The sequence below is a fragment of the Podarcis gaigeae genome (genome assembly GCF_964106915.1).
Source record: "Podarcis gaigeae genome assembly, chromosome: 1".
NCBI lineage: Eukaryota > Metazoa > Chordata > Lepidosauria > Squamata > Lacertidae > Podarcis > Podarcis gaigeae.
The window spans coordinates 65,567,248-65,592,617 of NC_139678.1; the positions used below are offsets into that span (position 1 = coordinate 65,567,248).

At 38.5% G+C, this 25,370-nt stretch overlaps 1 protein-coding gene and 1 long non-coding RNA gene across 3 annotated transcripts in view; one reads left to right on the top strand and one right to left on the bottom strand.

Annotated features, from left to right (window-relative positions):
- The window catches only part of CSTF3 (cleavage stimulation factor subunit 3), a 56,698-nt gene that overhangs the window by 24,047 nt on the left and 7,281 nt on the right, over positions 1-25,370 (bottom strand). The window contains exons 2-3 of one of the 2 annotated variants that reach the window (XM_083725132.1): positions 23,852-23,953; positions 23,631-23,726 (exon numbers count right to left, since the gene is read on the bottom strand). In XM_083725132.1, coding sequence (XP_083581258.1) covers positions 23,631-23,726; positions 23,852-23,953 — 198 coding nt within the window. Of the gene's footprint in view, positions 1-7,017; positions 7,164-23,630; positions 23,727-23,851; positions 23,954-25,370 lie in introns of those variants that run through there. The other variant, XM_083725133.1, reaches the window with a different exon arrangement.
- On the top strand, positions 14,102-21,194 carry LOC310838688. Its single transcript, XR_014561118.1, has 3 exons — positions 14,102-14,142; positions 14,181-18,246; positions 18,310-21,194. It is a non-coding gene; the product is annotated as an uncharacterized lncRNA (long non-coding RNA).

Genomic DNA, 25,370 nt, shown 5'->3' on the forward strand with positions numbered 1-25,370 from the left:
TAGTGTTCCTCTTCTTTAGGCTCATGCTGATACTAGAATAAATTAGGATAGTATGTAAACTGTGTTCACCTTGTGGCCTGAATCCATTCTTGGCACAGGCATATAAGCATCTGTTCTGGGGAAAAACCTTATTCTAAAAAAAATAGTTCAGAAATTTGATTGCATTTTTTCCCAAACTAACTGCAATTCTGATAAATTATTACACCTAGTTTTAGACACCTTTTGACAATTCAAAAATAAAGTCAATCAGATTCATTGAGTCTATCAATGGAAATCAATTTCAGGCTGCATGCAGAGTGAGTCTATTTTGATACACAGAAAATTTGAGGCAAATATAGCATTTCTTCCAACAACAGCCTCTGAGACGTATTAAAGATGACTTCTTTAGGACTATGTGCGATCTTTAAAAAAAAATATGCAGTGCAATCCAATAACGTAAGTTGTGAATACAGTGAATGTGTATATCATAAAAGTACACCTGCCACATAGCTGGGATTGCTTTGGCTTCCCGTTGAGTGGCTGCTACATAAATGGGTGAATTGAGTCTCTATATTTTGTTTAAAAATATTAACGTGTTACTGAAAGTCAGGATCCATAAGACTTGGATATGCCCAGTACAATTTGGCTTCTTCCTTTGAACAGCAGACCTGCATTCTATGAAGCTCTTGAAAATCTAGTCATATTTACAGTTTGAAATCAGTTGGCCACGAAGAACAGGCCTATTGGACAAGCAAAAAGAAAAAAGAAAAAAGGGGGGGCAGAGTAAAAATGATAAGGTGGTAAAATCAGCATTCATAAATTTTAAGACAACTGCAACAGTTTGTCAGAGGTTAGCCACTGGCTGTGCTGTGCCATTTTCTTATGTCAAAAAGTTAGGGTCATTCTCTGCTTCATTTGTAAAAAAACTATGAAATGGAAATTTTGGAAGCAGCTTTGAGGTGTTTTAACCATCAAGTGGCACATGAATTTTATGGAATAATAAAAGGTTTAAAGTTAATCCTTGATGAGAATCTTGCTTGCAGCTTACGAAGGATAGTTGGGCTGGTAGGACATTTTGGTTCATGGGCTAGGAGAGTAAGAACACAAATCTACTTATGTATTACTAGTGTATCAGCTGTTCTATTCAGAAAATCAAAGCCATGTGGCCTGGCTTTTCCAGCATTCGTGCTACGGGGAGGCTCACAGTTGGGCAAGTTCTGCACAGAGCATCATTGTAAGGAAACACACAGCACTGTTGCCAGCCACTGTTTTACCACCTGAAGAGCTGAGCTTGCACTTGGCCTTTTAAGAGTTTCTTTCTAGCCGTGTCAGAAAACAATGATCTGAAGGCGCATGATGCAGAAACCTCACTGAAGCCAAGTCTGTTTGCTTCTGGTCAGCATTTTGAGGAGGACACAATATAGGAACCCATGTATGGCGAGTTCCATGATGGAAAAAAGGGAGAGAGCTGATGTAAATAAATTTCTAGCAGAATATTTAAGACTGATATATGATAGTCTGAATAAGCAGTTTTGTTTTCCAGTGAACAAATAAGAAGAGACAGGGCAGTATCTAAAAAGGAGGTTTTGTGTTCCACTGAACAGATGAGGAAGATGAGATGGTCTATCTCACTAGCACCTACGAAATCCCACAAGTCTTATTGGTCCTCCACAACTTCGCCATGGTACTGCTTTGCAATTTGAAACCCACTAGATCACTGGATGCAGTACTTCCAACAATGTTTAGCTAACAAAGGCAATAGACTAAATAGATTTTCTGTCCTTGTTAAGACTATCAATCCCTCAGCGCTCGTGAACCCAAAAGGATCCCATAAAGCTTTGAAGACATACTCATCCACTTTGAAAGCTATTCAGTCAATAGCCTAATTGGCTAGCAATACAGGAAGTTGGCTTACTAGACACTGACATGGTTGTTGCTATGTGTCCTTCCCCACCATTTTCGGACTAGAATTTTGCAGAGCTTGAGCCAGAAAATGGGAGTAAGAGTACCACTGAGTCTCGATTCACACCAAAGAGCACAGAACTCTGCATAATAATTTCTATGACACTAGCTGTGATAACAGCAACTCCTTCCCAATTGCTGTTGCATCTCCTTAGCCAGCTGAATTGTTTTTAGTGATGAATGGTTTAATTGACCCAGAATGTCTTCATTCTTAGCAGTTTTCAGCTTTCTGTAATATTGATTTTCATTTGGGAGTTGCAGCTCAAGTACAAAATCAAGAACATCAGCACTCTGGTTATGACTCATTGTCTTGAAATATTTTTTTCAGTGTCTTCACCCATGCAGTGTAAAAAAAATATGTACTTGGCTGTATGACAATAACCATCTGAAATTTGACTGATGAATGCCACTTGAGTTTGAGACTTCATTTGGCCTGGCTACAAGCCGTGATTTGGCAGAGTGGTTCTTTCATTCCTCTGAATAAGCACCAAGAAACTGAAAACTGTCACCCCACTGCAATGGTCACGGTAGGATCCCATTTTGTCCCTTATCTTCTTCAATGTGTATATGACGATTCTGGCCTGCTTTCAAGTGTGGGAAGGATAATCGAGAGCACATTTCACCAGTGCTTCAGTGTCTGAACTACTCTTTTGGGGCACAATCACAATTCAAGTTGATTACTGTCAAGTCTTAAATAATCTAGGACAGCTCTATTAGACTGACTGTACTCTCAGATAATTTCAGGTGTCTTTCAGTAGCTGGGAATAGGTTGGTATGAGAATCTGCATAAATTTCACAGTAAAATGTGTCCCTTTCAGGGAACAATAGAATTATTATCAAAGGAGCAATGATTACTAGACAAAGATAGGATAGTATGAGGATAAAGTTATGACAAGTTTATAAGTACTTTATGGAGAGTTAATGAAAACCAATAATTTACTCTACAGCAAGTTTTAAAAAGAAAAACCACCATTAATTATGCAACTAACTTAGCACACTTGTTTATGAACTTGGCAAACAACTGTTATTTTGTATTCTCTACATTATGGTAGAGTAATGGCTATAAGTTACGGTTTGGCTGTTTTGGAGAAGTCTTCTCAGAAGCATTTTCATTGCCAATACTGTATTTCTGTGTGCTCTTTTAAGCTTTCCTTGTTTCTTAATGCAGCCTTCTATTCATTCTGCCAATTTAGGACACTTTTCCGTAATAAGAACATGGTTTTCTTACTACAGCTTCACCTACATAGCAACTTGGACTTGGATTTCCTTCCAAACTGTGCATGTTGTATCTTCAGTTTTAATGCAAACGTCATTTTCTTTGCAGCATCCAAAACAAACAAAAAACAAAACAACCTTTCCTTTTCTTTACTGAACCATGGAGATTAATTTTATGATGGAAACTTTGTCCATTTTTTAAAATCAAGTCTACAGAATTGCAATAAAGTATAGTCAGATGGCTTGCCTTTCTATCTACCTGAGAACATCATCAACTTCAATCTCTCTCTTTGGATGGAACACTTATCCTAAAGGTGTCCAAACTCAAGAGCTTGACATCATGTCAATTTGGACATTTTTGAAGTTGCTGACTGTTGTTTTCTGGCATTCTCTATTTTTGCTGGAGCTGTTTTTTGGAGCCAGGCCAGTTAACTTTCTAGATCTTCTCTTCCTTTGGCAGTGTTCAACACCACATTGTGTAGGCATAAATTTAAGAATTCTGTCACTACAAATAGAATCCAACGTCATCTTACGAACTAGTCAATCGAAAAGGATGATGGAGATTAGTGTATGAATCTGTATAAATTTCACAGCAGAATGTGTCCCTTTGAGGAAACAAGAGAATGATTATCTAAGGAATAATGTATCTTGGGAAGATCATTTAAGGACTTTAGTCTGATGGCAATAGTCATCTCAAACAATAAGAGATAGGCTTGATGAGAGAGAGAGAGAGAGAGAGAGAGAGAGAGAGAGAGAGAGAGAGAATGCTTATCATTATGATCTGTATCAGAAGATTTCCCACACAAGACTCTGTTTTCTAGCAATTTAGCACTCACTGTAAACAATATTATAATTTAGAGGGTCTGAGCTTCTTATAGATACTCATTTTCAAAAGCATCCAAAAAATAGTCTGCCATTTAAGGAGTATAAGGCGATAACCCAGTCAGGAATACTGGCCAAGGGAGAAAAGTGAAGGGTAAGTTTTACACACCTAGAGTTTTAAAACCTACTTTGACCCTTGTGGAAATGTAAAAATTAACCAAGAGTTGTTTGTAAACTCTAAATGCATCAAAAAGCAAAATGACACCAAGAATGACATGCTATTTATTTTGAAGGAACGGTGGAATTGTGTTGTTGTATTCCAAACTATGCGAGTTCAGCACAAGTAAAATTGTTTATCGACATAAAAACTGTTTATGCTTAGGCTCTGAATGTATAATGATGTATGCCAATTTTATGCAGGTTTACAGACTGGTGGGGAAATTGTTACATGTGTTTAGTCCTCTTGTGGTAATTCAGCAGTAGAGGGCTGCATGCCAACCCAAACCTGATTCAGAGGCACATATACGTACCCTCAGCAGCCAGGGAAGGCAGGCATTCCACTTACATATTCATGCACTCAACAGGAGATAGACAAGAGCCTGCACACAGAGCAGGGGAAGGGTGGACTCAGCAGACAAAAACACACATTCACTTAGCAGTGCTCCTGCTCTCAAGCAGGGTCTACCCCTGCCCCAGCACTTTCCTGCCTGTTATTGACATTGGAGAAAGGCCCCTTCTTTGGTGTGACACCACTGTTAGGTCTTCTTCCTGTTTTCTAGCCTTCTAAGACCTAACAATGGCGACAACCTTTAAAGAACAGTGCCATCCCAGGGGGCAGAAGGGGCCCTTTGGTAAAAAGATAAGAGGTGTCACCTTCGTTTCCCCTTCTCTGCAATGGGGGGGGGGGAGAACAGCACCACCCATTTACATTTTTTTAACTGCAGCCAGGTTATCGATGACCTTTCTGGGCTACCCAAAATTACTTGGGATGTGTGGATGAGCCATGTGTTAGCCATGGCATGGAAGATCAGAAATGTCTTCTAAATGAGAAGCTTGGAACTCATCTGTCAACGCTGGTCTAAGGTTCCACTAATTCAACCCAGAGAGACAATAATTTGAGCAAACACTTAAAAGTCACACTGAACATTTGTTCTTTTATATTAGTTTTGTTTCTCTTACGAAATGGACAAAAGGATGAGGTTACTACCTACCTGTAGTGGTTAACAATGCACCTCACATAGGCAAAACACATTTTTAGAGGGTATGTTAAGAATATGGTAGAACCCATGGTAGAAATCAACATATCAGGCACCAGGCAGGTAGTGTGATTAGATATATGCTATTATTTGTGAAGTGATATAGCTACAAGCAGTTCAAGGTGAACAGAAATTCAGTAGAAATTTGTCTTTGGAGCACAGGAGCAAAAGACACAAACATGCTCTATACCTTTCACAAAGGGATCAAAGAAGATTCAAAACACTTTTGAGAGAAGGACCAAAAGCAGATGGAGAAGTGAGACATTGGGAGTCAGGGAGATAACAAGTTCGGTAGAAACATAAGTCTATTGTGGCTCTCAGTGTGTGTATTTAGAGCTTGCTATTGGTATAGAATACCTCTCCCAGGTGAAGACATACCCTAGAATTCAGAGGCACACAAAGGGGGTATTCAATCAGGAAAATCTTAGGAATACAAGTGGATATTAAACCAAAGGAAACAGAAGCTTCAACATGCTTGGAAATTAAGCAGCTTTAAGCAAAGCAATGAAGTTTGGTAAACAGCTTCACATATACAGCCTATTTTATTACTGGGTCAGAAGAAGTAATGATCAATTTACACTTTAGGGGCCTGTATCACATTTCCCCATACACCCTCCCCAATCCTTTCCCCTTTTGGATGCCTTTCTGTATACTGAAAATGATCCTTTCTCCATTTGAAAGCACCAATAGAACTATGTTTCTACCTTTTCCAAAAAACATCATGGGACATAGGGACTAACCCCCACCCAACTTTCATTTGTATATTAAGGATTCTGGACTTTTATCAGAAATTCACTGCTCCCACTCCCCAGTCTTCTATCAAACCTTTATACCTGAAAGATAATCTCCACCCCCATCATTCGGCTCAGACATCGAGTTCCAGTTCCGAGGGCCTTCTAGCAGCTCCCTCACTGCGAGAAGTTACAGGGAACCAGGAAGAGGGCCTTCTTGGTTCTGTCCACTCCATAGAGCATCATCCCATCAGATGTCAAACTGATAAACAATTACACAACTTTCTGAAGACATCTGAAGGCAGCCATGTAACAGGAATTGTTAATGTTTGATGTCTCACTGTTTTTATATTATGTTGGAAGCCACCCAGTCTGGAGCACTTTTTAACAAAATGAGTTAAAAAGCTATTTTGTTTGTATTTAAAAGTTATGCTGTTGAAATTTAATTGACTTCTAAAAACCTTCTCTTTTAAAAAATCACATTTCTGCTTTTGCACAAATAAATATTTGCCTCTATCGCCTTGGCTATTCAGAAAAGCAATACAGCAGGGGTAGGCAACCTAAGCCCCAGGGGCTGGATGAGGCCCAATCACCTTCTCAAACCGGCCTGCAGATAGTCCAGGAATCAGCGTGTTTTTACATGAGTAGAATGTGTCCTTTTATTTAAAATGCACCTCTGGGTTATATATGGGGTCTGCCTGGTGTTTTTACACGAGTAGAATGTGTGCTTTTATTTTAAATGCAACTCTGGGTTATTTATGGGGCACAGGATTTCGTTCATTTATTTTTTCAAAATATAGTCCGGCAACGGCTGAAAAAGGTTGCTGACCCCTGCAATAAGAGTTTGGCCAGACTAACAAACCATGCAACTAATTCTCTGTAGCTAATGTGCTTTGTGCATATGCTTTCTGAAAACAGCAGCCTGTGTTCTCCATGGTGAATGAGTTTTAAGTACTAAGGGGCCTTCCCAAAGCAATTTGTAATTTGCCACTTGGGGGAGTGGGGGTACTGTTAAAAAAAATCCACCAGTGTGTGCAAACCCTTGCACTCACCTGTAAGCAGTTCTTTGTGTCCTGCTCCTTCCCTGAAATATTACACATATGCACAGGTGGTTATGTCCCACTGATTTTCAGTTGCACATACAATATAGAACTTTGCAAAATTGCAGTCCCCATTTCCTGCAAGTGTTCCAAATGTAATGTCCTCTTAGCAATGTGGCTGGGATTCAACTAACTAGTCCCATCATTCCACCAGCACAGCGGGCTTTTTTCTCTTTCTCCTCTTCCTGTGTGCCCTGAAATTTGCAGGGGAGCAGGGGAAGAATTGGGCAAATCTCCAGAACAGCATACAGGGGGAAAGGGGGAGGGTGGGTGTTCCATCTGGCAAGCTGAAAATCTTGGGCTGACAGGATTGCCATAGCAGTATGCTGAATTTCTCTCCCCGTTTCAAAGTACAGCTGTACTCCTGAACGAAAGCAACTTCACATTTGGGCATTATGCAAAACAAGTTAAACCACCTGGCTTCTGAAAATACTGCTATTATTTTGATGGCTAGATCCCTTTCTGAGCTAGCCTTCCCTTCCCCCACATCTGGCCTTCCCAAATCATTTTCCTTCTCTTCTGGGTACACGCTCCGCACAAATTCCAAGTTTCTTGTTCTTATATTTAACTTTATCCACCCTTCTGAACTAGGCTACACCTGTTGTGGATTCTTCCTCATCCACATTACTTTTCTGCTGTAGTTTTCATCAAATATCAGATTTCTCCCCTGCCATTACAATTCCTGTGCCTTATGCTATAACACTGTCCCAAGTCTGTAAAATCTCCTCTTTATAACTCTGTTGCCCTCTCTTCTGTCCACACTTCTTACTGCAACCTGCTTCAACTTCAAAACATTAAGAGAAAAAAACGACTTTCCTCCCCCCATGTGAATGCAGTGTAAAAGATGAATTTGCTGCTTACGCCATTTTATTATTACTTTATTAATAATTATTATTGTTCTTATTATTATTTTGCTTTTATCATTGATTTGTTTTTACAGTCTTGTAAACCACCCTGGTAAAATTTACTGAAGTTAAGTTTACAGAATAACAAATACACATATCCCACTTTCACTCCATTAAGCAGATTTTGTATTGTTTCAAAAGCCTGCTAATCTAGTTTTACCAGCTGCGATAATAGGGCTGAAGAAATGTGGGCCGAGCATGTACTAAAGGAGGAAAAGACAATTGGAGAGAAACTGAATGAATTATTTGCATCTACTTTCGCTACAGAACATGTCAGGTAGATAGCTGTTTGTCTAAAGAACTGAGGAACGTGATGGCAAGAAATGAAGTTCTATGCCCTATTTAAAAAAACAAAAAATTATCAACCCAAGCATTCTTAAAAGAATCCAAATGCGGAATTGCTGATCATCTAACCAAAATAAATTGCTGCCAAGATTGAGCAGTTTCTAGTCCTCAAATACGGAGACCAATTATTAGCAATACTAACAATAAACATCTTTTTTAAAAAAAGAAAATGAAAAAGCAAGGACAAGGAAGATTTATAGGCCACTTAGTTTAATGTTGGTCACTCCGGGGCAAACTGATGGAAAGCATTAAAATGACCAAATGCACAGAACAGGGGTGGGGGAAACCTCCAAGCTCATGGGCCAATCTTGGTCCACCTTTGAATCCTTTTCAGAAAGTCTGTGGACAACGTGGAGTCAAGAATCCCAGAAGTTTTAATATTTGATAGATTTACTGCAGATTAAACAGAGATTTTAAAGGCAACACACAAACCTTCCTCAGGGATTTTTTTTTAATATTATCACTGAATGGATGGGGAGATTGATAAACATTATGGATAAAGACAACTGACATGATACCCAAAAGATTTTTTTTTCATGTTAGAGAAAATGCTGTAAATTCAAATATACAAGCAGAAATTGATGGGAAGGCGACTAGAAAAAGAAAGAAACCTGACTGGCTCAGAGCTTTAAAAAATTGGAAGAGTTGAAATTTCAAAGGAAATAAGGAGAAAGATTTAGCAGGCACTTTTTTCTACAAGAAGTGAGACAAGAGATAGATAAGCAATTCAGAAAATGTATAACATGTATTGTTATGAAATGCAAATGTTTGTGTTGGGAGAAGATGTGGCCAAAACCAAGATTATGCTCATGTGGAATGCAGAAAAGTATACAGGGAGAATTTTTGTAGCAAAGAGTAAAAACAGAATACTCTATGAACACAATACTTCTTAATGTAATATTGAACAATGTAATGTAATATTGAGGAAGCAGGGAGAAAAACTAAAGAATTGATTAGAAACAGACTGACAAGACATTAGAAGGGTTACTTTCTCTCCCATTTCTCTTTCAGCTCCAATTCTGGCAAACTACACTGACTTCCAATTAATTTCCAGGCTAAATACAAGGTGCTGGCTTTGACCTATAAATACTTTTTGTGTCTCAGGATCCCAATACTCTAAGGACTGACTCTTTGCAACATAAACCAACCCATACCCTTGGTCCTTCTTCATATACCCACTCCAAGGAAGGTGCAGGAGGTGTAAAAACAAGAGCAGGCCTTTCCAGTGATGGTTCTCCACTTATGGGCTGCTTTCCCCAAGGAGCTATGCCTGGTGCCATCATTATGTATCTTTAGGTGCCGGAGGAGGGGAACATTTCTTGTCAGGCCTTTGGTTTTGATTATATGTGGCCTTTTCTGTGTGAGATATGTTAGTCCTACTCTCTTATACCGTGGTACCTCTAGTTACGAACTTAATTCATTCCGGAGGTCCGTTCTTAACCTGAAACTGTTCTTAACTAGAGGCGTGCTTTCACTAATGGGGCCTCTTGCTGCTGCTGCGCCGCCAGCACACGATTCCCGTTCTCATCCTGGGGCAAAGTTCTCAACTCGAGGTAACTCTTCCAGGTTACTGGAGTCTGTAACCTGAAGCGCTTTTAACCTGAGGCATTTGTAACTCAAGGTACCACTGTAAATATAATATTCAGCTTTTACTGTTTGAATTTTATACTGTTTTCATGCTGTTTTATTTTTTGCAAGTCTCTTAGAGTTACCTTCTTCTTTAAAAAAGTAAGTAGTAAGTTCAAATAATGAGAAGAGCTTTTCAAATTCATTCCACTGGACTTTTACAAAGATCCCCTGGAAAAGCAAATTGTGCGTTCAAGTTGCCACTTTCACTGACTTTTGGGGGTGGGGGGACAACTGATCTAGGGAAAGGAGTGTGAAGTAACCGGAGAGAGGGGTGCCTATGGCGGTTGCTCAAAAATACAAATGTGCCCACAGGCCAAACCAGGTTGATGTTTCCAACACAGACCACTGTTTCTAAACCTGAACCAACTAATTTCTTATTATAATTAAGTTTATTTTTATTGTATTTTATGTAAAAATGAATATATTTGAAGTCTCTTTCCAGCCACACAAGGAACTCGTTTTAGAAAGTGGTTAAAAGGATTCAGTTCTTTTGATTACATATAATATGAAGTTTAGAACACAAATAATTGCAAAATAAGGATTTGAACAAAAAACTACTTTGGTATTAAAGTCATTTCTGACAAGAGCTTTTTCTGAAAATATATCCACACACTCTCTCATCAACCTTTATCTGAAGTAATTTATTTGGAGCCTATTTTCAGATTTTTAAAATACTCTTGACAAAGTGCTACATGGACTTTCTACACACACACACACACACAGAGAGAGAGAGAGAGAGAGAGAGAGAGAGAGAGATAGAGATAAAAGTACACACACACACACAATGGTATGACTAGCACCTCTGAGGTTCAATGATAGATGTTGATAGCAGCCAAGCCTACAAATAAAAACAAAATGATGTAATGGAGCCAGTATATGGTTTAGTCATCAACTGAGAGGGGGGGGGTAGGAAAGGAAATTGAGGGAGGAAGAAATGGATCTCCTTGAATGCATACAGCTAATATTGAGTATCCTAGAAGAAAAGGAGGATGGAATATATGCTATGAAATTAAAGGAAGAATAGGAAAAAATGACACCTTTTCCCATTTCTTCTCTCCAGAACTCCTTCCCCCCCAGAAAAAACCCTCCTTATGTAGCCATCAAGTGTTAAGGTTCAGGTCTAGCAGCCCAAGGCAAAGTTCTTGGAGCAAAGAAGTCTAAGCTGATGAGGCAGGAGAGAAAAAATTACGAATGACAAATTATTTACAAATAGTTTATGTAAACAAAATTCACAAGCCACTACAGTCATACCTCGTTGCGAATTTGATCCGTTCTGGAGGCACGTTAATAACCCACAGCGTTCGCAGCCTGAAGCGCTGCGTCTGCGCACGCGCTATGCAATTCGGCACGTCTGCACATGTGCCGAAATCCAGAAGTAACGGTACTTCCGGGGTTCGGCACGATCCACAACCCGGAAATGTGCAATCCGCAGCGTTCGTAACCCGAGGTATGACTGTATCTATACTTAGAAAAAATAACAATATCCAACTATTTCTGGAGACTTCTACTCTGCACCATAACAATCAACTCATAGGGAGCAGTACAGCTATAAGCCCCTAAATGAATTGTGTGGCATGGGAAGATGAGAAATTTCATTTGCTCCCTGGATAGAATCACATGACCAGCAGCTGAAAACAGGATAAAGACAAAAAAATGGGGGGGGGCACTTTGGACTCAGAACAATTCTACTATATTGGTAAGGAGTGTTCAAGAGACACAGACAATCTGAAGGCACTGGATAAAATGAAGCAAGCTGGAGCCCAAAGGAAAGGCCACTTAAGAACAAAGTGTACGAAAAAGAAAGTTTAGTTTCTCTTCCCCACGTACAACTGAAGAGCTTTTCAATTTCCATTTTTCACATTGCTTTTAAAGCTCTGCAAGTTTAAATGAACAGCCAATAGGCCACTTCTCATTTAAGTGTTTAGGTATCATACATGTAAGAAGTAGCAGTGCAAAAGGTGAGATTAAAAATGAGTTATAATTTCAGTCCCATCCTTTAACTAGGTATTATGCCAGATATGCTTAGCTCAGAAGAGTTGGTCTCCAATACTGAATATGATTAGCTATTAGCTTTTAGCTCACTACCTTTAGTGGCAAAGTTTATTGCAAAGATATATTATATTGGAGTCCAATGACTCCAATGTTTTCAGAAATATTGGGTTGGATCTTCTCACATAAATTTCCCTAAGGGAGTAATTACAGACACGTGTGGTTGTTTTCTATGGCTTGGTTCATTGTTTGGGCTAACAGCATCCCTTTCATGTTGTGGACTATTTCCACTTGTCGCATACAAAGTGAATTGTGTGGGTCTATAGAATAGCTGGCATATGGAGCAAATATGTATTAATGAAGGGAAGATTTTTTGGATTAGGGCAGGGTTTTGATTTGAAGACAGATTCATTTCAAGCCAATGAAGAACTACTGTGAAAAGAGTGGATACAGAAAAGAATAATTGTTCTTTTACAAATGCCTCTTTATTCTGTATTTTTGTGAAAGGAGAGTTCAGTCGTATTCACAACAGTAAGTATACTTCATACAGCTAAATAAGATATACACAATCAAATATACATATGGAGGAAAGGAAGAAATTTAATTATGCTCTAACTGGTATTTCATGACAAGACATGCATTTTGTGAATGTAAAAGGGCACTGGAACAGTAAAACAAACAAACAAACATTAAGTATTTCGAAGGTTTATCATTAAAAGGTACGTTAGAACTTCCATTCCTTACCCATGTATACCTCCAATATGTGCTCTGGAAGGTTGTGAGCCTTCAGAGCAGATTTGAGGGTGGGGAGGAAAGGAGGGGAAGTGCACTTGGCTCATGCAATGCTGGGATTCAACCCAGTTGCCCAGATCCATACATTTTCCAATACGTTTAGGAAATCCTAGAGAAGGCTAGGAAATATTATAATGCTAGAATACCCTGGAAAGGGGAAGGATAAAAGGGCTGGCTGGCTGGCCGTAACATTGCCTCATAGCATAACCATTATTTTCCAAAAATGAATTGTGCAATAATTACCTTGCTGGATCAGACCAAGGACTCAAATATTTTATTTTGAATACTGGCCAGCTAGATGTTTCTGGGAAACACACAGGATATAATAATAATGGGCCAACAGTCCATCCCAGAATCTCCTACACTATGGCAAAATGACTTATTGCTACAAAAATATCACACACACATATTCTAAGCTGAAAGATTTGCACAGAGTGAACTTGTATTACCTTAATAAAGGTAATTTGTTATGATGGGTATAACCATTTGCAAGAATGTTTGATAACAGCATGAAACACAATTGTCAAATCTCATATACAGTGGTGCCCCACAAGACGAATGCCTCGCAAGATGGAAAACCGCAAGACGAAAGGGTTTTCCGTTTGCGGGTTGCTTCGCAAGACGAATTTCCCTATGGGCTTGCTTCGCAAGAAGAAAGCCCATAGGGAAATCTCCGGGGACCTCTTTTAAATGCTGGCGGTGGGGAGCAAAGCCTTTCCCTCCCCCCTCTGGCCTTCAGAAGAGGTCCAGGAAGGCCGGCGGGGGCCGAAAGGCTTTGCTCCCCACCGCCAGCATTTTAAAAGCGGTCCGGGATAGCAGGGAAGCGTTTCTCCGCTATCCCGGACGGCTTTTGAAGGCAGGCGGGGGGGGAGCAAAGACTTTCGCTCCCCGCCGGCCTTCAGAAGAGGTCCTGGACCTCTTCTGAAGGCCGGCGGGGGGCAAAAGTCTTTGCTCCCCCCTGCCTGCCTTCCCGGGAGAGCGGAGAAACGCAGGACGTTTCTCCGCTATCCCGGATGGCTTTTGAAGTCCGGGACCTCTTCTGAAGGCTGGCGGGGGGCGAAAGTCTTTGCTCCCCCCCGCCTGCCTTCCCAGGGGCTTTAAAATCGCCCCGGGACAGCGGAGAAGTCCTCTGCTGTTCCGGGGTTTTTAAAATGCTGGGGGTGGGAAGAAAAGCCCTTGTCGTCCCCCCCCCCAGCCTTCAGAAGAGGTCGGGGGACAGACTGTCCCCGGACCTGGTCTGAAGGCGGTTTCCATAGGAACGCATTGATTGATTTTCAATGCATTCCTATGGGAAACCGTGCTTCGCAAGACGAAAAACTTGCAAGACGAAAAAACTTGCGGAACGAATTAATTTCGTCTTGCGAGACACCACTGTGCTGTAAACTATTTCCCTCAAGCTGGGGGTACAATTTTAACAGTCTGTCCTGGCCCTTAGTATAGGAGGAATAGCAACAGTAATACTGTGGCATTTTTTTAAAATTACAACTACTTACTTGCAGTAGCACCTATTGTATTTTTTCTTGCAAGGGAGCATGTTGCAAGATCTCAGGAGAAGGTAGTTAATTACTTGGGTTTAAAGTTTTTAATTAGTTATGCATTTTGCTTCATCTTTGGCCAAACAGGAGCTGACAACAATGGTCTCATTGTTTCCAAGGTATATTTTCCTTTAACCTGGAAGGAACATATCTCTTATTCTAAATATGCATGAACCTGCTAGTTACATATGAATTCATCCCATCTCTATCGTATGTCAATGATACAGCATTAGGAAAAAAAATTTCTATGTCCACCCATTTATTTTGCAGATCTTAACTCTCCTCTGCTGCCCTTTTCAGCTTGTTTAATAATGGAACTCTCTCTTTAAAGAAAACATTTGGAGGATAGCTTTGCCATCATGCTTTTTCACTTGATCTTAATTCTAAATTCACTACAAATGGAATCAATGGAAGAAGACACTCCCCTAAGTATCTTCATATGACTATTTAAGGGCCAGCACACTGAACAGATCATGGCAACAGACTGGCAACCCTATAACTCAGACAGGGAAGTACCTGGGTTATAGTCAGTTCCATACTAAAGCAAAGTTAGCATATTCTGAACCAGCTAAGTTTCCAGGTTGCTTTTCAAGAGTTACACCACACTACATAACCAGGTTTAGAGGTTAGCAACTCGTGAAAAGGACCACCAGACCTCTAGTTTACGTAAGGGCTGAAGCTGCAATCAAGCAAAGCTGATAAAACATGGTCTAGGCCAGAGATAGCAGCACTGGATGCAGCAGCATGGTTAAATTGAGTCCACTACTTAAGGGGTATAACCCCATGAACAGCACTTGAGAACTTAAGGCATAATCTAAAGCTTAGAACATGAAAATGAAATGCAATTATACTCCCCAGTAAAAGTATTTCTGGACTGTGTCCATTCCATAGCTGTGTGCAAGTCCCAAATTTAGCATTTTGACCATTTTTTCTATACCTCCATTCCTACCACCACTTCTAAAGATTTTAACCCTTGCATATTGAAAATATGTGAACCGGCTTAGTGACATCTCAGAAGCTGGACCAGGGCAAAGTACGATTTTCAGTGAACAATGTGTTGGTACTGCACAGATTCTTTGCCTCCCCATGACTAGCTTAAATAATTATGCAAAATGTGAATGTGTGTAATTTTAGTTTGTATCTGTAGTAAAACTTGTTACCTTGATAGAATCTGACTATTACATGCAGGGTATAAAGTACACAATCCTGCGTATAGCAAATAGAACTTTTGGCATTTCTGCAGCCAAAGAACTTGACCCCCTCCCAAATATTTTCTAGTTATTTAACACATGACATAGAATGCAGGCTCCTGAACTAAGATTGTGTACTTAATACCATAAATTCTGAAAATAAGCCTTAGTGTGCTTTGCAGACTGTATGGAGACATACACAAGAATGCTTACATTACATTTTACATTACATTTAGCAGCTAAGTTCTTCAATAACAGCCTTAGGCTTCTGAAATAGCTCAGGAAGAAGAAAGTGAATAGCAGCCTCCTTTAGCAAATCACATGACCCCTCTGCAAGTATTTTTGTTCCAAGTTTAAATACCTAGAGAAGGGGGCTGGGGAGAAGCTTCTAATTTTATTTTATTGTATCATAAGTTTTTAATTTGCTTTTTCTTTGACATCTGAAAACTCTGTGTTATTCAACAGCTGACAAAACAAAAGAAACAAAATGATAAGCCATGATAAGCAAAAAGGAAACCCATGCCATTCTTGTACTTGGTGAAAATAATTCTACCATGGGTGATACCCAGAAGAATTATATATGTGACATCTTATTGTGTCAGCCTGTTTGCTTCCCTTTCCACCTTCCTGCAACTGCCCATTACTCCCAAAAACATCTGCTCCAGAGGGTCTCCCAAACTTCCAGAGGAGATTTTGGAAGCACACTAAGGACTGCAGGGAGGAGAGATGAAGAGCGCCTTCCTGACCCAAGCGGGGGTTGGATGTCACTCAATATGATTCTGTAGTCCAAAAATAATTGAAAATAATTGTTTTGCCTTGTTTATGTCCAATGTTCCCGAATGACTTTAGGAATAAGTCTCTTGCATTGCCTACAAAAATCTAATATTTAGGGGGAAAATACAAGTGTATGTGAGCACACACAAGAGAAAGAATGATGATTTTTTTAAAACCATGTACAGCCACTATACTAGAAAGCTCGTATTTCAAATCCTAACTTCTTTTTGTCTTGTATACCAGGTTATTGGAATTGCTTATTATATAAACTCATGACATATGTGGGAAATCCCAGCTTTGTAGTGTGTTTCAAAGGCAAGAAAGTAATATCTTCTGTGTTTAAGTTGCCGGTAATTCCATTGACTGTTACACTCGTACTACAATAAATGATGGGCCAAAAATCACAGACACAATTGCATCTGATTTCTGATGCAACGCTACAACAAGCATATAGAAATTAATATTTATTAACAGGTAAGGAGCAGTATACAAGTACATTTTTTAAAAAAGGTATGAGATTCATGAGGTATTTCAAAGTCTAGTATAAACAATTGCTTTACAGAAAACCACATGCAACTTTGTAAAAAATTACCGTAGTAGGGTATTACATAATTGTAGTAATAGCATCAGATTAATTTCAGAGGAAATTTTAGCAATATGTAGGTATTTCACATTAAAGAACTCCAAGCACATTCTCAAACAATTATATTTTCAACCATATATTTCTAAATATGTCTTTCTCAGAATGTTTGTATCAAAATATTTAAAAATCCTATAAGAAAAAGATGTATAATCCTGAAATCCTACATTTTCTGTGGCCTCTATACCTTTTGAAAAAATCCTTCTTAGTCTATGCTAAAGTGCAACAAAGCCAACACATTAGTTAGAGTTACACTCTCAAATATAATGGAAATTCAAATTTCCAATACTAGTTTTTAAAAAGAAAAAAGCCGATTTTCATATCAAATTTTATATTAAGTTTTTGGAGCCTAAGAAGAGTTTGTTTATGAATCTTTGACAAATTGGAGGGGGGATTACACACTGCATTGTTACTTAATGCTTGTTTAGCATTAATTTAATGAAAAGCAGCTCAATGATCCCACTTCAATGTGAAAACAAGACCTTGAGAATTTGTTCTCTCACGAGCCTTCGTAGTCTACAGTCTGCTTCATAATACTGAGCAGCTTTCCTGACATGTTTTTAAGGAAAAGTGTGGAAACCTCTTTATCCCGGTTGGTTTTGTTTTTTGTTTTGTTTTTTGTGGGGGGCTGGGCAGTGGTGGAGAGATCATTGAATTTTAACTATAAATAGTCTGTTTTCTCAATTCTTTCAGTGTGTGAAAAAGTGACCTTCAACAGGCAACTGTCAAAATTTTGGGCTCATATATGGAATTGTCTGCATGAAGTAAATGGCCCAGTGGGTCATGTTGAAGCCCGTGTTTCCACTTTCCTTCCCCATCCCCTTCTTTGAATGTATAATGTATTAAAGTTGTTTTTAATGAATGTTGTGTTAATCTTCTGTGAAATGTAATGTTATTTTAAAAATAATAAAGTACACATAAAAAACTATGTGTTTTGACTTGAGGAATGTTTTTAGACATTTTTTAAAATTGGTTTAGGGTTTTGGTCTTAACTCCTCTTTTGTTTTTATTCTAAGTTGCTTATTATTTGATAATTTGTAACTCATTCTGGGTCCTGTATATAGCTACAGCAATAGGATTCAAATGCCTAAGTAAAACTTCCTTCTTAGTTATCTACAACTGTACTATACCGGAACACTCAAGCATATTATTATGAAGCTAGATTTTTTTTAAATACAAACTGCAGTGGTGTGGGACATTATTCGAGAATGAAAATGTAAATTCCCTATTTTCTATTATTTTATTTGTGGTGTTTGATAACATGAAGTTCTAAGTATCAAAATTGTTAAACTTTAACACACGACTGAATTCTGTCTATCTGGAAGAAAGTATCTCAGGCCCAGTTACAGAAGCCATGGTTCCCCACTATGTTAACAGATCAAGTAACTCCCTGCTCTTTCCGTCATGGCTGCAAGGACACCTGAAACTTCCACTTTTAACTACAGTTCTCCACAAGATCAACATCTAGCACAATGCGGTTTGCGTAGACTAGGGGTGGGGAATATGTGGCCCTCCAGGTGTTGCAGCATCCAACTGTCAACAGCCACAGCCAACATGGCCAACCTTCAGGGATGATGCAAATTTAGCATAACATCTGTAGGCCCGCAGGGTTGCTATCCTTTGTTTAAACTAAGAAGAAGCCAAATTTCAGGGCAAATCTCTTCCTTATGGCTTTAGAAGGCTTACTACAGTTCATTCACATAGCAGAAAACAAATTTATCTAGTAGGTGTGTTTTGAATTGTAGCCTTTGCCACTTAACTGCTCGTTCCGGAAAATTAAATCAAAGGGATATATTTTGTCAATTTATGTTGTTGTTGTCGTCCCTTGTGTAGTACATTCCCAGAATAGTACTTTGTAACATTTCCACACTATTATTGGACCTAAAACATTTAATTAAGCCTCACAACAACCCTGTGAGGTAGGTAACAGTATAGCTATTGGATGGGAAGCTGTTTAATTAAACTTACCAAAAATGGCCAGGATATCAGAAGAGGTAAGAAGAGAAAGCTCAGATCTAGTCATTGGTATGTGCCATGAGGATTCACCAAGATTCTGTGTTTCTTTAGCTGTGGCATAGTACTATTTGTAGAATTTGGCAGCAATCATTAATTTTTATCATGTTCACTTAGCTGTTCATGTTAGATATTCTCAAGTTAAATTGTATCACCATCCTTGCGCCATAGCTTTTTCCATAGCTAGGCCTCTGTACAACTTTGTATGTTATAAAAGCATGTTACTGCATAATTGTATCCATGTGCATGGTGTTGTCATAAGAGCTGATGCTCAAATTTTCAGATTCGCTAGCATTCAAAACTTATTCTGTCTTCTAGCCCAGCACCATCCACATGCTCACTACTGAGAAAGACCAGATGAATAATCTGGGCTCCTGTTCTATTTCCTCCAATCTATTCCCTGACACAGTATCCTGAACACTGATCAGCTAACCAATACAGTATTATGCCTCGCTCTGTGGAGATGCAGAATCCAGGTGAGTGAATGTTAAGAAACCACAAAGAAGGATGATCAAACATGGGATGAAGATATATAAGGCTGCAATAAAAATGTATCTGTACCTTGCACTGTGATGTGCAAGATGATGTGGCAAGAGAATAAAATATGGCAACAAAAAGACAGTAAGGAAGGGTATTTTCTGGATGAAGAGGTGGAAGTAAAGACTTACGTTTGAATGAGTATAGGAGCAATACAAACACCTTACTACATTTTAGAAGCAAAGGATTGCTAGGCAACAGGTAATGCACCGAGGTAAGCATTGCTGGGATACAATCCAGGCAAAACAGGATAAGATGGAAGAAGAGGAATCTTCCATGGCCTAGCTCTGTCCTGGATTCTCTCTATACCCAGCCGATGCTGCTTCATGGACAACAATAGACATAGATGGATCTAGATATTCCCATCTCATTTGTCCCATAGCAATAGCCTTGAAAGTTATAGTCTCTATCTACCTTCAAGCTGGCACAAACTACCCCTGGTTATGCAGGAACACATTTTAACTACCTTGGTGTCAAACAACCATTTTTTAATTGGACGGAGATTGGTACAGCCCAATATTCATGTTCCTTCCCAATCAAATACATCATCACTCCTCAACTCACACACACAACTTTTCATAGATTCAAAATCTGTTAAATACACATAGGAAGAACTCTATCAAGCAGTAGTGACAGAAAAGGGAATGCCATGTACCTATTTCCTGACAAGACAAAGGCAGAATGACAAACAAAAATTTTGTTTTTGTGCAAAGTTTTGGAGTTGACTTACAAGAAATTATTTCTTTTCATAATGTTAGAAAATCAGAATATTAAAAACAATTTTTCCAACAGTAAATGATACTACGAGTAGTAATATAAAGCTTTAGGGGACAAAGCCAGTGCCTGTTTCCTACCTACATCCTAATACTGCTCATAACCACTGAGTGACACAGGTAGGACTAAATAAACCCAGAGTGTATTTTTCATTTCGGAATTGACACATCACATAGTTTTTAACATAATCCTTCTAGTGTCACTGGCACAGCAGGAAACAATGTGCCCAAAATCCAGTCCTTTACATGGTGACATCCAGCAAGAACCATTCGCCAGTGGAATCAACTTCCACTTATGCAATGGGACTACTAACCCTCTGGAGTAGATTTGGAGGTCAACAAGGGAGTGGGGGAGCACTCCTGAGGTGGAGGAGAGGAAGGATATATCCTACTGCATGAAGTCAATTGCATACTGTTGGGTATCACCATTTTTAATGTGACTAGCAAAGTAATTGGGCCAAAAGGTATCTCAAGAAATCTGCTGATTTTTGCCTGGAAAGTACTGAAATAAAAATATCCTATGGGTTTTTTCAAATTAAAACTAATTAAGGACATTTTTAAAGGATTCATTAAAAGCAGTAAAGCTTACTGTCACACAATGTGTTTTAGGACTATAAACAGGAAAATAGTAACAGTATAGGAGTTAGAGGCGCGAAATCAGCAGAATAAGACACACAATATTTCTTATATTCTTAAAATTTAAAGATATTTACAATCTGCATATGAACTAAATTTGACAAATTCCATTACTTCTTTTAAAATGCTAATTCATTAACATGTAACCCATGATAATTCTAAGGCAGTAAAAGGACCAGGGCAAGGTAATATTTGTGGATAAGAAGTTTGTCAGACTTAACTATCATTTTGCTCTGTAATTATATGCTTATGAGTGAGTGGACAAGACAATGCTTTAGTGGCTTGGATAATGCTTCTGTAGTCATAGGCACGGGAGTCAAAAGAAGATTTCCAAAACCTTAATTCATATGGAGGCCGGCACTAATGGCTCAAGAAAACTGGGGACATACAAAATACTTGTAAAGTCAAAATCCACTATGTAAACCAACAGCTTATAAATCCTATTTTTAAGTACAAACATAGTGAGTACTTTCTAGCCAGTTCCCCTCTGAAGAAAAGACAGAATATACATTTTTTTTATTATTGGGTGTACCTTTGGTCTGACATGTATCCATGGGTTGAGCATCCAAAGGGGCCCAAGAATGAAAAAATGTCCTGTCTTCTTTTCCATTGCCAGTCTCCCAAGTCTCATGAGAAGTGATATGGGACAGAATTTTTTGTTTTGTGGCTTCATTAGTAAAAATGTACCAATTACAAATGTAATATTAAGGAAGCATGGGAGTTTCAAAGGTTTTAGCTTTATTTACTAAATACAAGTAAAACAAGTATGCTCTCTAGGGAAACTAAAAATTTTCTGATACAAATTACCCATCTCATTGCTCATGGGTGTTGCTTTTAAAAGGCATTCAGCCCACTGAAGGGAGATTTGGGGGGGTCACAGGGGGTTGGTTGGAAGGAGAGAGCTGAAATGCATATGAAGACAGTGTTGGCACACTGGGAGGAATTCAATGCTGTGCATTTTAAAACATTCTATCAGTAGAAGCATTTTTCTTCCCCAAGGAAACAATCTCTTTTCTCCTCCCGTCTGCTATTCAGATGCGGGGCATCTTTCACACACCCCCAAGCCAATTTGAAGGGGGTTGTGTGGCACGTTGGGGAAGGAGAGGGTTAAAGTCTTGAGTTGCTAGAAGAAGTCCCTATGCAGATTTCCGCTAACAGGGCCTGGTACTTCAATCAGGCCATAGGATCCTGGATATTGTCCAAATACTAAAGGTGAATGTTCCAGCTTATTCTACCATAAACTATTATCTACAACTAGGATTGCCAATGTTGGGCAGTATCCAACTAAATAGTTCTGCCAGTGCAAGGACTTTTAGCTGCACAATAAAACTTCCCTTGTCCTCTCCTTGCCTACTCCTAATAATGTTCCAGGGTGGGTGGATGGGAAGGGTTGTCCCCCAACACGTCAAACCAAATTTACAAAATGAGCAGGGAGTGTGCAGGGAAATGAGAGGGCAGGAATGTTCCAAGATTCCAGAAGAAATTATAATAGTATTACTGAAGATTAAGACTTTTGACAATGCACAGAATCCCTATCTACTTTTGCCCTTCACGGTTAAATCTAACAGTTTACAATGTGTGAGTACCAGCCACTAAGAAAGGACAATATTGCCTACTGGATTCACATAGGCAAGTGTGCTATTATAATGAAGTTTTAAATCCAGGGTTCTCAAACCAGCAGCTCTTCAAGCCTTCTGAAGACAAGTAGAAAAACTGGGAAAGTCCACAGCCTAAAGCTATGACCAAGCACATCACATAAAAACAAGAAAAATAGCGTGGCATTCAACTTTTTTGCTCTGTTAACAGAAAAAACAAGAGTAGCATTCATGGGACAGATCTTTCATCTGTGGAACAAACATGTCAGATACTACCTGTGGATAAATCAGCACAGATAAAAAAAGAAGCTAATCATCAGTATGGCTGATCAATATTCCCACTGCCTCTGGTATGGATCAGCACATGCTGCTGGCAGGGTGTAGAGAATACATCTCTAAAAAGGCTGCCTTACATTTGAGAACCTGCATTAGCAGAGAGGGTGCCGCATACAACACCTAACAACTTATTTTACTTACCATTTTAGATAAAGATTTAAGTTTACTCTAATTTGACATAAATACTATAGTTATTATAATGTTAAAAACCTATGACATGCATCTCCACGTGCCAGGGAAAGTCATATTTATATAAAGTATTATTATGAAGATGTTTTTCTGAGAAAGAATGCTATCCATAATTTCAGTTCATCCTTTGCACTTTTAACAGAGCAGGATAAAAAGCTTATTCATTTTGGTTATGAAATATTTTGTTAGACAGGTACTTGAAAATGTGACTTGCATAATTCACATTTATGTTTTACCGCATTCAGTGATTTTCAAATAAAAATATGCATTTCCAACCCCCCTCTAGCAAACATTTCAAAAACTGAAACAGCCTAGGAATAATAATAAAAATGTTAGAGCCCAACAAATCACAAAGCCATTTGTTAATTTTTATGGGAAAAAGGAGCTCTAAATAAATGACACAGGAGGCAATAAATTGACACGACAAGTAAATAAAAGGCTAAAGCACTCCAATACCATTGAAACGGTTTTAATGTTGTTGCAAGTCCATAATGCAACAATCATCAGATCATAGAGAGACCCAAATATTTAGAAATAATTTTAATTACCCCCTTTCACCTGTTGTACAGAATTAAGAAATGCTCAATCCCTCCTTTACCTGAGTTTGTGTATGTGCCTAACAAGTTATGTTTCAGTGCCAACTTAAATTCCTATTATATGTTTAAGAAAGAAAATGAAAATATTAACCTCAGCTTCAATGTACAGTTTCCAGAATCTGCCAGAACTTGGGAACTGGGCAACAAGGCGTTCATAGGTCTTCCGTGCTTTGTCTATAGGTTGATTCTAAAAATTGAAAACCAATAAATATTTACAATATTTATAATGTAAAAATGTATTGACATTTACTTCAGAACCAATCACTGTGAGTGGACCCATTGATAAGGAAATGTAATCCTATGTCACTAAACCTGTGCCTCTCGAATGAGAATGCTCCAAGCGTCAAGGTCATATGGATTCTCTTCTAGTTTCTTTTCAGCTTTCTTTACTTTTTCTGGGACATATTCAGCAGCCTAGAAAACACAAAGTAGTTGGTTAAAAGGGTATATAAATATGTTAATAAAATCAATGCCATCTGCTAGCTATATCATCAATGTTCACATATCCATAGTAATCATTAGATTAATATATGCCAGCCTACAAGTTTTTCCACAGTAGTACTTTGATGCGTATGCACAAGAATCACACATCAAGTCCACAGAAAAGCTCTCCATTGCAATGTAAAAAATGGCTCAAAATGTTAGGTTTAAAATAACAGAGTAAACTGAAGGTTATTGTAATAGGCATCACCAGTCTTCTGCATTAGTACCAAAAATAATACATGCATGTTTGAATCAGTCTTGGAATACAAAACATTTGAATAGCTCCTTCCCTTCTCCCTAACAACAACAAAAACAGAGTATCACTGGTTAAAAATTATTTTAACAAGTTTCTAGTCTTTGAGAGAAACTTTTTAAACTGTTGGTCTACAATGCAAACTAGCCTCAAAATAATTTAGGATAACAATAGATTTTCACCCTGCCACTGGATTCCAAAGATTTAAGAGTGCTCTTCTTATAAATAAAGTAACAAATTATCATCAAATAAATAAATAAATTCTTATTTCAAAGAGCTTGCGTAAGGTGACTGGACTGGACTTCCTCCCAATCCCATGAATCTAGGATCTTCTGAATAAGCTATGACAGAAGGTAAGTTTGAAGACATTATTAGTTGTAGTAATAACTCCCTGTTCTTTTAAAGAATACAGCCCATTATTGTGTAACTAAAAAAATATATGCAACACTTCAGATACTACACACAAGCAACCCATATTAAACCAATAAGAAAGCTTCCTTCTTCGTATGCCTAGATATTTTTTGAAATTAGTATTTTAATTTATAATCTAAAATATGAAGCAAGTAGAAGTTTGTCTACACTAGCTGTTATACAGTGCGTAAGTGCCAGGTTCAGTCATTTGGGAAGACTCCAAACCTTTGCATATTTATAGTTGTCTAGCTATATATAGAATTTTGAAAAACTAATAGTGACAGTTAAAGACTGAGTTTAATCTAACTTTGGAAAGGGTGCAGTATACTAGCACTAAGATTTGGCAACACTCAAGAATGCTAGCAACTGTGGCTGCAGTATAACCTTAAGGCTGAGCTACACAACAAGAAGGAAAAACTGACATTCTAGTTGAGCCTATTTATCTTACATTGTGTATTAGAGGACTGCAGTCTTGCAGGCCAGTATCAATGAAGTAGTTGACAGTTTCCCATCATCATTATTTACTTAAAATACAAAGAGCTGCTCAAAAGCAATAAAATCAACACAGGGCTGTGTCTCCAGGATTACAAAACATGGCAGTACCTTTTCTCAAAAGATGAGAGCAAAAGAATCATGGGCTGCCATTGGCTTAATCTAGCAGGCTCTTCTTGCCTTCTCCCAACT